This window comes from Ictalurus furcatus, chromosome 14 (genome assembly GCF_023375685.1).
Source record: "Ictalurus furcatus strain D&B chromosome 14, Billie_1.0, whole genome shotgun sequence".
Lineage (NCBI taxonomy): Eukaryota > Metazoa > Chordata > Actinopteri > Siluriformes > Ictaluridae > Ictalurus > Ictalurus furcatus.
This window is the reverse complement of record NC_071268.1, coordinates 21,570,979-21,585,620: the sequence shown is the minus strand read 5'-3', so window position 1 is coordinate 21,585,620 and position 14,642 is coordinate 21,570,979. Positions and strand designations below refer to the sequence as shown.

At 37.4% G+C, this 14,642-nt stretch overlaps 1 protein-coding gene across 1 annotated transcript in view; it reads left to right on the top strand.

The window, feature by feature from the left end:
* The window catches only part of pdzrn4 (PDZ domain containing ring finger 4), a 53,958-nt gene extending 50,795 nt beyond the window's left edge, over positions 1-3,163 (top strand). The window contains exon 8 of the mRNA XM_053641772.1: positions 688-3,163. Within this exon, the coding sequence (XP_053497747.1) occupies positions 688-2,079 (1,392 nt within the window). The 3' untranslated portion in view covers positions 2,080-3,163. The remainder of the gene's footprint in view (positions 1-687) is intronic.
* The last annotated feature ends 11,479 nt before the right edge of the window (positions 3,164-14,642 follow it).

Here is a 14,642-nt window from a genome sequence, read left to right as displayed (position 1 = left end):
ACACTGAAACAATAATAAGATAAAGGCCAAAGACTGGGACCTGATCGGTGACAGGAAGTAAGACAGATTTTAAAGCAGAGGCTGTGACAAGACTGAAGCCAAGGCATGGTCTCTGATTGAAACTGCAGATGGTAAGAGGCTGTTTAAGTAGCATAAAGCAGACTTTTAGAGCATTTTCACACTTGGCCTGAATACATAAGTTCTTACCTAATATTAATTCAGGGCTTGTTTGATGGAGGGCATCACTACTGCTGTTTTTTTTATGCAGAGACAAATTTTTTCTGCACTGCAAATCAGTTGGACAGTTTTTATGTCTGCTGGGTGCAAAATCTGGAAAATGAAACAGCATGAAATTATTGCTTTGAGTTTCATTTTATCTGCAGACCACAACATGCCTTTCTGCCCCATTGCAAACCTAAAATAGAAACTAACATGACAAGATTAACAGTACGTGCTTGGCCCCAGGAGTGGTTCATGGGGCAATAGAACCAGAGATCACTTGAAACAAAATCCCATCTACCGTTTTCAGGAAGACCAGCGATCGGCTCCATCACCTTGGTCCAAAACCTCCTGGTGCACTTGGGAAACTTTGGGGAAAAGTTGAAGTTTAGAATTACTGCATACTCGTGCAAACAGACCTTATATTCAAAATATCGTACTCTTTTTTTTTTTTTTTTTTTTTTTCAGGTCTGGAAAGCAGAGCAGGAGGATGTGATGGGCAGCAGTGCTTGCTGCTCCTCCAGCCAGGAAAGGAGTTGTGCTGGGGCTGATAGCTCTGAGCAAAGTGTTCTGGCCCAGCTCCAGAAGAGACTGTCCCAGTGTCTGAGGCAGCGACGGGAGAGCCAAGACTCACCAAAGGAAGAAGATGGACGTTCTGAAGGTGAATGCTACCAGCAGCTGCTGCAACTAAAGTGCCAAATCCGTAACAGTGGTGAGTACGACCTGTTCTATAGCCGCAGCAGCACCATTGAGTGCAGCCTGACTGAACAGGGTGGGAGCAGCGGCATGGAGCGCGAGCTGCGTCTCCTCAATGAAGAACTGCGCAGCATTGAGCTGGAGTGCCAGAGCATCATGCAGGCACAACAACTCCGAAAAAGGGAACTGCAGCAGGACAGGTCTGCCAAAGAGCAAGTGACGCAGAGTCCTCACCGAGGCAAGCTGGCCCACATCAGTGAACGTCCGGAGAAGTCAGACAAGGACAGCTCGAGTGCTTATAACACAGCAGAGAGCTCACGCAGCACACCACTACTCATGGACCGTTCACCAGAACATTCTGTGCAGAGACTAGTAAGCCTGACCAATCAGAAAAACCTAAGGAGTACTATGATTGTGGGGCGCGGTTCCGCCCTCTGTCCTCCTGTAAGAAGGGCTCCGAGTGGCAGCCCTGACCACAGCAACCCCTCTGAATCAGAGCAGACACCCCCAGCAGAGGAAGAGAGCTTACCAAGAAAAGCGAGAACGTTAAGATCACGCATCCCCTACCTCTCCTCCAGGCACCAGCAAGCAGACATCCCTGCCCATGCCACACACTACCAGAGCTATATGCAGCTGATTCAGCAGAGCTCAGCTGTAGAATATGCACAATGTCAGCTCAGTCTTCCTGCGCAGCCCTCTGAGCCAAAACTCGAGTGGAAGGTAAAGGTGCGCAGTGATGGCACACGCTATATCACTAAGCGCCCAGTGCGGGACCGGCTGCTGCGTGAGCGAGCACTTAAGATCAAAGAGGAACGCAGTGGTGGTATGACCACGGACGATGACACCATGAGTGAGATGAAGATGGGCCGCTACTGGAGCAAGGAAGAGCGCAAGCAGCAGTTGCTGAGGGCCAAGGAACAGCGGCGACGGCGTGAGTTCATGCAGCGCTGCCGGCTCGATAGTCTAAAAGAGTGCCCGCAGAGCAGCGGCGAGGGCCGAAAAGAGCTCAGCATCATCGAACTCAGCCAACGCAAGATGATGAAGAAGCGCAACAAGAAGATCCTGGACAACTGGATGACCATTCAGGAGCTGATGACGCATGGAGCGAAAGCACCCGAAGGGGCCAAAGTTCACAATGCCTTCCTTTCAGTTACAACTGTATAGAGAGCCACTCGGACTCAAACTCTACCCCATGTGGTATGATCTACTTTTGCCTCGTTCAATGTGGCAATTTTTATGAGAGGAACAAAAAAAAAGTATTTTTCTCACTTTGTTATGAATGAACATTTTGTAAACAGTCTATCGACAGGTTCATCACATTTGTAATGGGATTTTTTTTGTTTTCTCACAGATTTTGAGGGTTTTCATGACACCTGCAGTGAGAAACTCTTTGGTGCAAAAATTTCAAAGTGCTAATTTGTGTTAAAAGCTGCTCTTTTTTAGTATTTGCTGCATCCTTACCTCTGTTATGTACTCATATTCAGATTTCTGTTAATTGGAAAATAAACTGCCATGTAATTAAGGTGTCAGCTTTTCAGTTTGTTTCCTTGCTGGTTTCATTGTTTCAACTGGAACTTGAATGGTAATTTGATGTACTCACACCTAGACACAAATGCAGCATTTCTCTTACACTGTAAGAGTCAAACCAAACCAGCCACCAGCAACAGACCAATACCAGCAGACACATGGTAGCTACTCTGGACAAAATTGTTTTCGGACTATTATTTCTCTAAAGAGTCCACACAATTGATGCTACAGCATTACATAATTCTTCGACTTTCCAGTTCAGTGGGTACCCTAAACTGAATTGTTTCCTCAAGGGCTTAATAATTAGTTGATCAGGTGAATCCCAGGTGTTACAAATAAAACACTGTGCAAAGGCCCAAGAAATAAGAATGAGAACCAGGAAATGATTTAAAAGACTATTTGAGTTAAAGTATGATATTGATGAACCCAGTTTATGCAGGTATATATTGATGGATTTTCTTTATAACAGAAATTGACGGTTCTCAGTTTCTAAGGTGTGAAAATAACATAATAACCAAACAAAAACTGAAGGCTGGTGTGATATAAAGCATATGTACAAGTGAATAGGAATGTTTGGCGAAATGCTATGATTATGTTACTTCCAACACAGTGGCCTTTATGTGTGAGGAAACACAGAGCAGGATCAGTAATGTAGCATAGTTTCTCAAAACTAAACTACAGGCATTCAAAAACTATGGACTCATGTCTTTGCTACAAATCCATCATTAAAATGCCTTTTTTTTTTTTTTAAAGAAACTATGTAAATGTAGAAATGTAAATTTCTGTAATTGTATTGAATAATTGTTAATTGTCTTATTTCAAGTAATATGTAGTAGGCTCTCCTGGCCAGGTGAATGTGTGGTCATTGTGATACTTTGAAATAAATTGTTGGGTTTTTTTTTTCTAATAAAAAATTATCTCTATGCCCCGTCTTTTGTTTGCATGTTGAATTTCAATGAGGTTAATTAGTATTTCATTACTTGCTCATCTGCATATTAAATTAGCCTTAATTGAATACTAGGCAATTACTTTACACTCTATGTAATACGCATTTATGCTCCTTTCTTAGGAGAGAATGCGACTTTTTTGTATTTTGAATATTCGAGCATATAATTTAAAGCAAGCTATATTGGTTGCTAAGGTACATTTTATGTTTCCACCATGGTCCCTTAATGTTTTTAGTATAAGTAACAGATGAGTGGTGATTCCTTTCGCTTTATGGAGAGGTTAATGAATCCCATTCTGTTTTGTCTAAAGGCCCTCTCTAGCTTTTGATCCTCTGAATTTTACTCAATAGTCACAATTAAAATCATTTTCCCAAACTCAGTGGTCCATTGCATAATTCACATCTAAGCAGACACCATTAAATGCCATCTTAGCACCCCCATTGCTACATGGGTTACTTCAGATTTGTGAGGAGCAGCGTGTACATCAGCTAATTAAGTTCATCCAGGGATGGCTGCAAGACTCAAGGGATGGCTGCAAGTCAGGTATAATTAAACCAGATCCAGTGACAGCGCTGGCATTTGTCAGAGCCATCTAACGAATCAAATAGCAGGACTGACAGAAATGTCAAACTGATAGCGGCAGTCGCCCTCCCCCTCAGCCTTCACCGTGCTGTCCTGCATGGCCACTGCTTGCGTTTCTGAAGCTTTGTTGATAACCTTTATGATTCCCTGGACAGAACAGACTACAAATTCCCTTCCATTACGCTGCGGAACGTTAGCTCACCTTCAAGCAATGCTTAGAGGAGGCTTTAATGCACAAAGAGGCTGTCACTTTCACAGCAGCATGAAAGCTCCTCTCTGGGCATGTGGATGAGTAACAAAGCCATTGGTGCTTGGGATAATGTAGCCATTGTCATTTTCGTATATTTATGGTGCTTGTGATCTTTGATATGGTAATTGAAGGGCCACACTAATGGGCTTCTCTACAGCAGAGATTGTAGGTGTGTGCTGAGATAGAGGTAATTTTATTTTGTCAACCACTCAGAGATGATGTCTTTTTCAGGCTGAGAGGCAGAGTGTGTATTTTCTGAAAGAGAAGCTGTCTTAAAAAATATATTTAAAAAACCCACAACATTACTGAGAGCCATTTGCTGCACTTGCTTGTTGCTGAGATTCAGAAATATTCAGAATATAAATACTGGTTTATATCCAAGCTCACCCTTATTACAGTTAGTTGCGTGATGCTTTTAACTCCTAATCTTTCAACTATAAAGCTGTGGCATCAAGCAGAAAAAAACAATACTGCCTTTTTGAGATATGAAGAGGGTCATCCATTTTTCTCACTTTGAAACTTCTAGACTCTACACATTTCAGCTTCGCTGACAAGTTTTATGAAATGCTTTGTCTCACTAGGAATTTGAAAGCAAAATGCATTTAGTTTGACGCTTCCATGTTTTATTTGTCATTTGTTGTTTCCATAACACCAAAGCAGACCATGAAAAATTTAAATAAGCCCCAAAATCTGTGAATATTTCAGCACATGATTAAAATGATAATTAAAATGCATTATTCACCAAACCTCCATTTGGAGTGCAAACTTGTCTCTTCAATGTATTATTTAATAGAATTCATGAAAGCAGTAATTAGATAGTTTACTGCACTGCGTTTTTTCCCCCCCTTTCCTGTACATAGTCACATGGATTTTAGAAATATAATGGTCTCAGGTTCTTTGCCTCAGGATTTGCTGAATATTTTAGCCAGACTTGCAAATGAATGGTCATTTTAAGCTTAACTTACAGTTATAATAAGATTATTAAGGTATGATTTATTTATTCGTAAGATAAATGTTAGTAACACCAACCTGTATTTGTTTCTTGATTTGTCTTAACCAAAATATCCATTAAAAAAATCATGATGAAAATGATAAAGGTCTTGTAAAGTATTAATCAAAGGCTTTTATGTAACTCGTAAAATCACGAATACAGAAGAGTGATCCTACTCTGAAGAATGTTAAGCCTCTGTCTGTTGCTGCTGACCTTCACTTTGGTATAGTGGTTCATCCATAGGTCATGCAATCCTTACTAAATATTCATAGCACTTGATTTTTCATCTCACCCCTAGTCATTTCAGTGGAGACTGAAGAAACGTGGCTGCGAACAGACTTCCTGGTAACACATTATGATAACAGTATATGAGTAATCATGCACTAATACCTGAATTAATACTTACTTAAATATCAACTACTGATGAGTATCCATTGATGTTTGTGTACAGTACAGCTGCATACGTCAAATTATATAAACAATTTGAACTTATGCAAATTTTATTCATATTCTTTTTCATAGGGCATGTTTGATTTAGTTTACCCCTACGTGTTAATACATAAACTAACAAACGTGTACTAACTTGTACTTAAGGTGGTCGTTATTCACCAATGAATTCATAAGAATCAGGTCATAGTTAAGGTTAGCTCCTCATTAGTTCATGATTAGTACATGCCTTAACTCATCATTAGTTCACATTTAAGTATTAATTCAGGTATTAGTGCATGATTATTCATGTACTGTTATTGTAAAGTATTAGTGACTTTCTCTTATGCAGAAGCTAGACACAAGGCCTTTAATTCATGTTGAACATTTTTACCTCAGTATGAACGGAGACAGATGTTATAATGATGTGCTGTATTCAGTGTACAAAGCTGGTGAAGGATTCTCATAAATCTCTTGTAATAGATATGCTCATGTGTCAGTTATGTTAAGGAAATACAAGCCATGCTTTTAACATATCCAGATGACTGCACATCCCATCACCTGCTCAGCCAGCATCTCCACTCATTTCTGGTTCACAAAGAAAAAGCATTTATTTCATGTTAAGAATTTAAAAAAAAAAATTGAAGTCCTCTGGTGATGTGCAAATAATGACACCAAACATACTCATTAAAACGACTAAGGTTCAAAGAAAAGAATAAGGAAAATATCCCCAGTAGACACACACTGAGTTTCTGTTTGGTTTTAAAAACTCAGTAACACTACAATAGTTAATTAACGATGCAGCCCTAGAATTTTTCCATGCCATGAGCATGCTGCGTTCCCCACACACCTAAAGATAAAGGTGGAAACTACAAAAGGGCAGCAGCTACAAGAAGTGAATTTTCTCTTGATGAAGAAGGAAAATGTCTTGGCAGCAACTTTGTCATTTCTTTAAAGCAGGCATGAGCCCAAAGAAGACCCAGAATAGGATTAAAGTAATTTAACTAAGTGGAAGAATGATCTAATGCAGGAATTTATTATGATACTGAAAATCTAATAAAGGAAGCCAACCCTTAAACACAGCCTTTAAAATGCATGATTCAGTAATGTGTTAGCTTAGGAAAATTGGATTAAATACAGCCCCTAACCTTCTCTTAAATTGCAACAGCATGCCTTTTTTATATATATAAAAGAAGTCAAAACATAATTACTTATGTACATTAAATAAAAAATTCATTTTGGTAACAAAATTATAGTTAAAGTCACTCTAGAACTTTTGTCACCCTTTATGAGAGGAAAATGACTGGGTAAAATAAGTATTTTTTCACAGTGATTCATTTTGTCCATTCATAAAACATGAAAATACTTATTTTTCCACTTTGGATCATGTGTCATTTTTAACTTATTTTAACTGCGGTATAAATATTATGTTGCACATATGTAAAATCCCTTCATCACCCATCCCTTTATTAACCAAAGAGACAGGTGGTTGTTGACCTGTACAATTCAGATAGTGAATATAAAAATACACAAATTGTATTTATATATATATATATATATATATATATATATATATATATATATATATATATATATATATATATATATATAAATGCTATTAATTAGGGCCACAATAAGTTCAAAAGTCTGTAAAAAAAAAATTAAATATATAAATAAATTAAAAGTTAAACTTTACCAGAATATGATGCATGAGAATGAAGGAGAGTGATTTTAACTTCTTTTTTTTCTTGAGTTTCAAAATCAAGGATTAGATATTTTTTGTGTTAAATGCCACTTTCAAATCAACAACTGTATGGAGAGACTGCCGTTTTTTTGTTTTGTTTTGTTTTGTTTTGTTTGTTTGTTTGTTTTGCTGTGCACACAGATGGCAAAAATAAAGGGGATGCACCCTACTGCATACTCACTGTAAAATGGTGGATCATTCATACTTTGGGGCTGTTTTGTGGATGGTGGTTCAGGAGAAGATTGTAAAGACTGGTGTCATAGATTTTGCTAAGTACTAGGATATTTTTGCTGGAAACCTAGTTGCCTCTGCCAGGAGGTTAGGACTTGGCCATAGGTTCATCATTTTCCAACAAGATAATAATGAGCTCAATCATGCATCCAAACCAGAAATATCTACAGGAACAAAATGTGCTTCTTAATGCCCATGTCAGTCTCCACACTTTAATCCTATTATAAACCTGTGGTCTGAATTGAAGATAGCAGTCGACATGCACAAGCCTAAGATTATAAGAGAGGTTGTAATGTTATGTACAGTATGTAGTTCAAAATCTTCAACAAGCACCAGATACAAAAGTACAACTTAAGAATTGTTGTACTTATGTATGAAAAACACTTTATTCCCAAAATATTATAAAGCATGACCATATGTCTATGCTGAAGAATATCACTCATTGTAAGGTATTCATGTAATATGCTTATTTTTGCTTCTTTCTGTAAAGGTTGCCAATATGTCTGACATGCTTTGAAATACTTTAGACAATATAGTTGGGTGTTGTTGTTGTTGTTGTTGTTGTTGTAGTTTTTGCTTCTTAGGGCAAGGTACCTAAAGTTGGAAATTGAATCATCAATGCCTTTAAATGACCCTATAACCCTTTACCCTTTTTACCCTTTTTATTTTCAGCTCTATGGTATAATAAAACAGTAGAGGTCCTGTGGGATCAAAAAATTATTTAAAACTGATTTTAGTTTTAGTTTTAATAACATTTAAGCTGCCTGTTTTGTTACATATTTGTTACTATTTACTACTACTACTACTACTATTTAGTACTACTACTATTTGTTACATTCACTTTTACTGTATTGCTTCAGGACATTTGAAGTTCTTGAAACATGTTTGAAGCTCTTGAAACATGTTCTCTTGTTTTTGCCATCTTAAATGTGTATTTGACAAATCATAAAACCTTGATTGAACCAAATTCTGTAGCAATATTGATGCATGCTAATTGCATCATTGTTTCCTAGGCAGATCATAAAATATCCTGGAACAGAACGTTAATCTGGAGTGATACTACAGTGACTCACTGCAAAAAATATATAATGAATAAATAAAATAAATAAATAAATAAATAATGAAAACGTTCTCTAATATTTCTCATTAAAAGATTACTGGATATTACATTGGCAGAACATTTTACTTCTTTCTTTCTCAGTGTTCAAATACACACTGCCAATATGTATCTGATGCAAATATCTGAAATTAGGCTTAGTAATCTTATATTTGGTTTACTGCAAGCTAATAATAGGAAATAATAGATAAATTTGACTTAATTGAAGACTCACTATATGGCCAGAATAGAGTATATGGCCATATAGTATGTAGACATCTGATCATCAAAGCCCTACGTATGTGCTTGTTGAGCGGCCCATTTCAAAACCATGGGCATTTATAAGGAGTTGGTCCACCCGTAATAAGCTCCACTCTTCTGGGAAGGCTTTCCAGTAGATTTTGGAGCATGGCTGTGGGGATTTGTGCTCATTCAGCTACAAGAGCATTAGTGAGGTCAAGCACTGACATCAGGTGAGGAGGTCTGGATGAGGTCTATGTTTCAATTCATCCCAAAGGTGTTCAGTGGAGTTGAGGTCAGGGCTCTGTGCAGGACACTCAAGATCCTCCATTCCAACACTGACAAACCATGTCTTCATGGAGCTCGCTTTGTGCACAGGGGCATTGTCATGCTGGAACATGTTTGGGCCTCTTAGTTCCAGTGACGGGAAATTGTAATACTACAGCACAAAATGTTATCTTACTAATAGACCATATAGTGCTATCATTTTTTTGTTTGTTGTTTTTTGTTTGTTTGTTTGTTTGTTTTGCAATGCTGTTTAAAGATTCCGGCCTAAAGCTACACATACAAATATCTATATATTAAGTATAAAAATAAATGTATATATAACAGATGGTGGTGAAAAATCTGTCAATATTATTTTATAGTAATATGAGTCTAACCCAGATATTTGACATTCAATAATGGTCTCAGATAGTATACATTCACTGTCTACTAAACATTATTACTGATTTTATCAGAGTAAGTAATGACAGTGAGGACACTTCTTAGTATTTGTGTAAATTCAGTGAAATCAGTATGTATATGTTTTATACCTGTCTGTACGAGACATATCAAATAGTTTATATTTCCATAGGAGAAATCAGTGGTGATATTATTGTGTTTGCTTCTATAAAGACCAAGGGTAATATTCATCCAGGCAGATGTCACTGTTTTCCATTTTAACGTGCCCTTTTTTTTTTTTTAAATGATTTGGATTGCAAACAAATACTAACGTTTAAACTTTCCAAAGCCACAAATCCAGAGCAGCAGTAGTATTTTGACTGGTGAAAGATTTCTGGGTGATACAGCACAGCCACGTTTATTACTGCACACCTTATAACCCAACTAGACATTGTTGAGTTCTTTCATTTCCGTCAGTAGGATTTCCATATTCTTTTAGAATAAGATGGCTGATCTGTATATTGTAATAGGACTCCGCTACACTTTACCCATCAGTCCTGCACTGCTTCTGTCTACTTTCATAAACTCATACACCCACCAGGAGACTTGCCTATTAAACAAATATGCTGAATAGCATGGTAGTATTTTCTTGTTAACGAAAAACATGGCCTCCTTTGCTGATTGTTATACTCCTAAAAAGCATTGCATGCTGCAGTAGTGAAGTTTACTGTATGTTGTAGTGGTTTTCCAAAACATTTGAAATTACACTAATTTCACATGGATTCTTTGAGGATTTATTGTTTCTCGTAGCGATGTCTCATTTGTGAATGAATCGACTCTTTGTGTCAACTATTTTACATGAAGGTTGGGACCTGAGTCGTATGTTTGAAGAGTTGTAATAGATCCTGTGACAACTTTACTGAAAACTCATCATTATTTTGTATTGTGCGAGCATACATCTGTATTAATGTATAGTGGTTAGCATGTTTGCCTCGCACCTCCGGGGTTTGCAGAGTTTGCATGCTCTCCCCGTGCTTCGGGGGTTTCCTCCGGGTGCTCCTGTTTCCTGTAAAAGTCCAAAGACATGCATTGTAGGCTGATTGGCATCGCTAAATTGTCTGTAGTGTGTGAATGGGTGTGTGAATGTGTGTGTAATTGTGCCTTGTGATGTTTTGGCACCCCGTCCAGAGTGTCCCCTACCTTGTGCCCTGAGTCCCCTGGTTGAGGCTCCAGGCTCACAGTGATCCTGTGCAGCATAAGCAGTACAGAAAATGGATGGATGGATTGAGTCCCGTACACTTTCCCCATCAGTCCTGCACTGCTTCTCTCTTCTTTCATAAACTCATACACCCACCAGGAGTCTTGGCTATTAAACAAACATGCTGAATAGCAGGTGAGTATTTTCTTGTTAATGAAAAACATGGCCTCATTTGCTGACTTTTATACGCATAAAAAGCGCTGAATGCTTTGGACATTTTCAAATGGATTCTTCAAGGATTTATTGTTTCTCGTAGCGATGTCTCATTTGTGAATGAGTCATCTCTTTGAGTCAACTGATTTACATAAAGGTTGCGACCCGAGTCGTTTCTGAAGAGCTGTAATAGATCCTGTGACATCAGTATTTTCTATTCAGGATTCTGTAATGGTGTTAATGACATTTATGCATGTGACTGAAGAGCATTTGTAGAATCTTATCAACATCTGAGTTGTTTGGTACAACAAAACAATGCTGAGCCAGTTCTAGAGAGAGTTTGAGGATGTATGTTTGTACTGTGGCTGTGTGAGGCTCCAACTGAATTGTTGCTTGTTATAATGACGTGTGCAATGAAGTATAAGGACAGGTGAATAGAAGGGATAAATGAACAGGATTCCTTTTAAGATTCTCTAATTTTATGAAAGTTCAGCACAAACACAGCAGCACAATAATATTATCATATAAATGCTTGCTGTATTTACCAATGCACTATGTGTTTCCTCTCAAGGCTGCTTCACGGAGCTTTTCCTTGGCACTTAAAGGCTCATTAATGATCTAAATCTACATCCAGAGTTCTGTACCGCTGCTTTATGACAATGTCTATTGTTAAAAGTGCTATACAGATTAAATTGAATTTGAAAGTATGTATCATCTAGCTGGTTTCACAGACTACATTTATATCCACATCAATATTCTGATATTAATCAGAATTTGGCAGTATTCCAATTAGTACTGAGTTGTGTAAACGCCGCAATACGATTGCCCGATTCAGATTAAGACAATATACCGATTCCCCAAATTCTGAGTCTCACACCTGGAATATGCCTGTTTTAATCAGAAATGTGTTCCATGTAAACACCTTATTCAGACAATCCACTGAAAGGAGATGTATGTGCATGCTCAGTTCACAAGAAATTGTGGGTGCTAACAGATGCTTAGCTGTAGGCTAGGTATTTAGGAATGACAACTCGGGTGTTCTTACAGCAACCATGTATACAGGAATATTTCAATGCCTGTACGCATATAAACATCATATTCAGAATATGGCTGCAACCCGAATATAGCCCTTAAACGGAATGTAAATGTAGTCACAGTTATCTAAAATAAATAAGAAATACAATGTAAAGAATAATATTATTTTGTTAATCAAATTTAAGGATTAAGATATTACTGACAATTAATTAATTAGTCAATTAGCAGCTAGGCAAAACCCAATAACTTTTGAAAAAACTTGCAAGGAGCCGTCCAAGATCCGAAAGAGTCGTCTTATTGATGAGTCAGGCCGATTGCTCTGACTCACTGAGCCATAATTCCCATTAATAGTTGCTCATAATAATCTGTGGATTTCTGCAGAAGGGTCCAAATGAAGTACCAAGAACCAAGCATTTAGATCTGTAACTGATGGAGGTGAATGACCACAGTGACTTTGAAATGCAGCTCAATGATTCCTTTGAGTGACTTTGTGATAAAGTTTCTGAGAATCCCAGCTTATTCATTTGAATCAATCAAAACTATTCAGATTCTTCAGTTGTCCCTCCGGTGAAACCCTTTCAGGTTTGATTTGCATACGGTATAATCTAACAGAAATGGATTCCCAGTAAAACCCCACAAGGAAGCTAAGAGCCCTTAAATCTTTTAAAGAACCGTTAAAAACCTTTTTTCTAAGAATGTATGCATTCCACATACATTCATGATGGCCAGGTTGTGCTGTCAGGAAATAAAATGGCAGAAAGGTCATGGCTGCAACCTTTGTTTAAAAAAAAAGTAATAAAAGAAATATAAATAATGACATATGTAACTATCTTAGTTTGATCAGGGTTTTTATCTCCATGGTTGATGTGAGTGTGGGGGCACTCAACCATTTGACCTCTTTTGAACCTAAATTATCATTTTTGCAGTATTGCCATGGCAACAGTAGTCCAGTTCAAATTGAGCTCTATGGCTATAGAAACGATTATTATTTGCCTATCATGTGTGTATACAGTATGTATAATATTTTCATATGGATATTTAATTTTGGGATCCAGCAAAACCAAATCATACATATTAAAGACCTTATATTACAATAAACCTGTTTAGTGGATGTTGATGCTCAGTGTGAAATTTCTAAGCATCCACACTAGCATAACTGTCATGCTGTAACACAGTTCTGCTTTACTAAACAAATCACTCATATTGCTCTGTATAGTGATATGAGCAGGCGAGGAAAACAAACATCTCTCATGACTTTCTAAAACGCAGTCATGATGGCTGATATCTCCATGCATAATCTTTAGATCAGTCGGCATTAACATGCAGAAACCAGCATGCGTGCTGGAAGATTAGTCCTGAGAGATTTACATCTCAAAAAGAAGTCACAGAGAGAGGCTCAGTGTGTCTGTCTGTCTGTCTGTTTCTCTCTCTCTCTCTCTCTCTCTCTCTCTCTCTGTGTGTGTACTGTATCGGATAGCACCGTGGGAGTGCAAAAACACACTGGTTAATACACTAGTTACTGACAGCTTCAGGAGTTTTCTCTAACTGGGTGGTTGTGAGCATTAGCTTTGTTTAAAGTCAAGTGCCTCAGGCAGAAAGAGATATGTTTACTGAAATAAATTTTTAACCTGAATGGAGTGTATGTAGTCTGTAAAAATAAATAAATAAATAAATAAATAAATAAATAAATACACTTCACTCACCTATCACTTGGTTTCAAGACTGCACAAAAAACAAACAAACATTTTAATTCAACCCGTTCATACATAGTGAACAAATTTGTGTTGTTTTTAGGAAAATATATTTCTTCTGGAACTCAATTAATAGATCTTGTATGGTAGCACTACTTGTATTGTTCTCTGCTTGACATCGCTTTGCTTGTATTTTCTCATTTGTAAGTCGCTTTGGATAAAAGCATCTGCTAAATGAATAAATGTAAATGTAAATAATACATATTTCACCTCCAAAATCACTTGAGATCATTAGTGTAATTTAACAAAACCCATTATTCTGATTTCTCCCTAGACTATTTGTCAGACTATTCTCAGTGCTGTATGTGTCTGGTATAATGTATCTTTACAAACCCTTCATACAAAATTTAAAAAAAAACTTTGTTTCAAAAAAGTTATATACACACACATATACAAATATATACATACATACATACATATGTGGATATTAAAATTTGAAACGATTTTAATATATTTGTTCTACAGCATTTCTTTGCACATGCCTAGGACTATTGCACAGTACTGTGTGTGTATATATCCACTGCTGGTTTTCTGGGGTCTGCAGTGCATAGTAATTGACACTAACTGAATTGATGCTATAAAATATGCAAACCTCAGAGGCATGGAGGTGTGGTGTCATGTGTTCATGTGCTAAATCTGTGTTGTCAATCAACATTACACACGTTCACAGCATTAGATCTGATTCGAGCAGTGGACCAGATACTGAGCCAACATCTCAGGCTAGCATCAAGCCAGATGCATCTACTTACTGTAGTGTTGTATTGGTACATCCGTTACCCATTAATAAGCACCATGTTCAATGCAATCAAGATCACCACATGATAATAGCATAG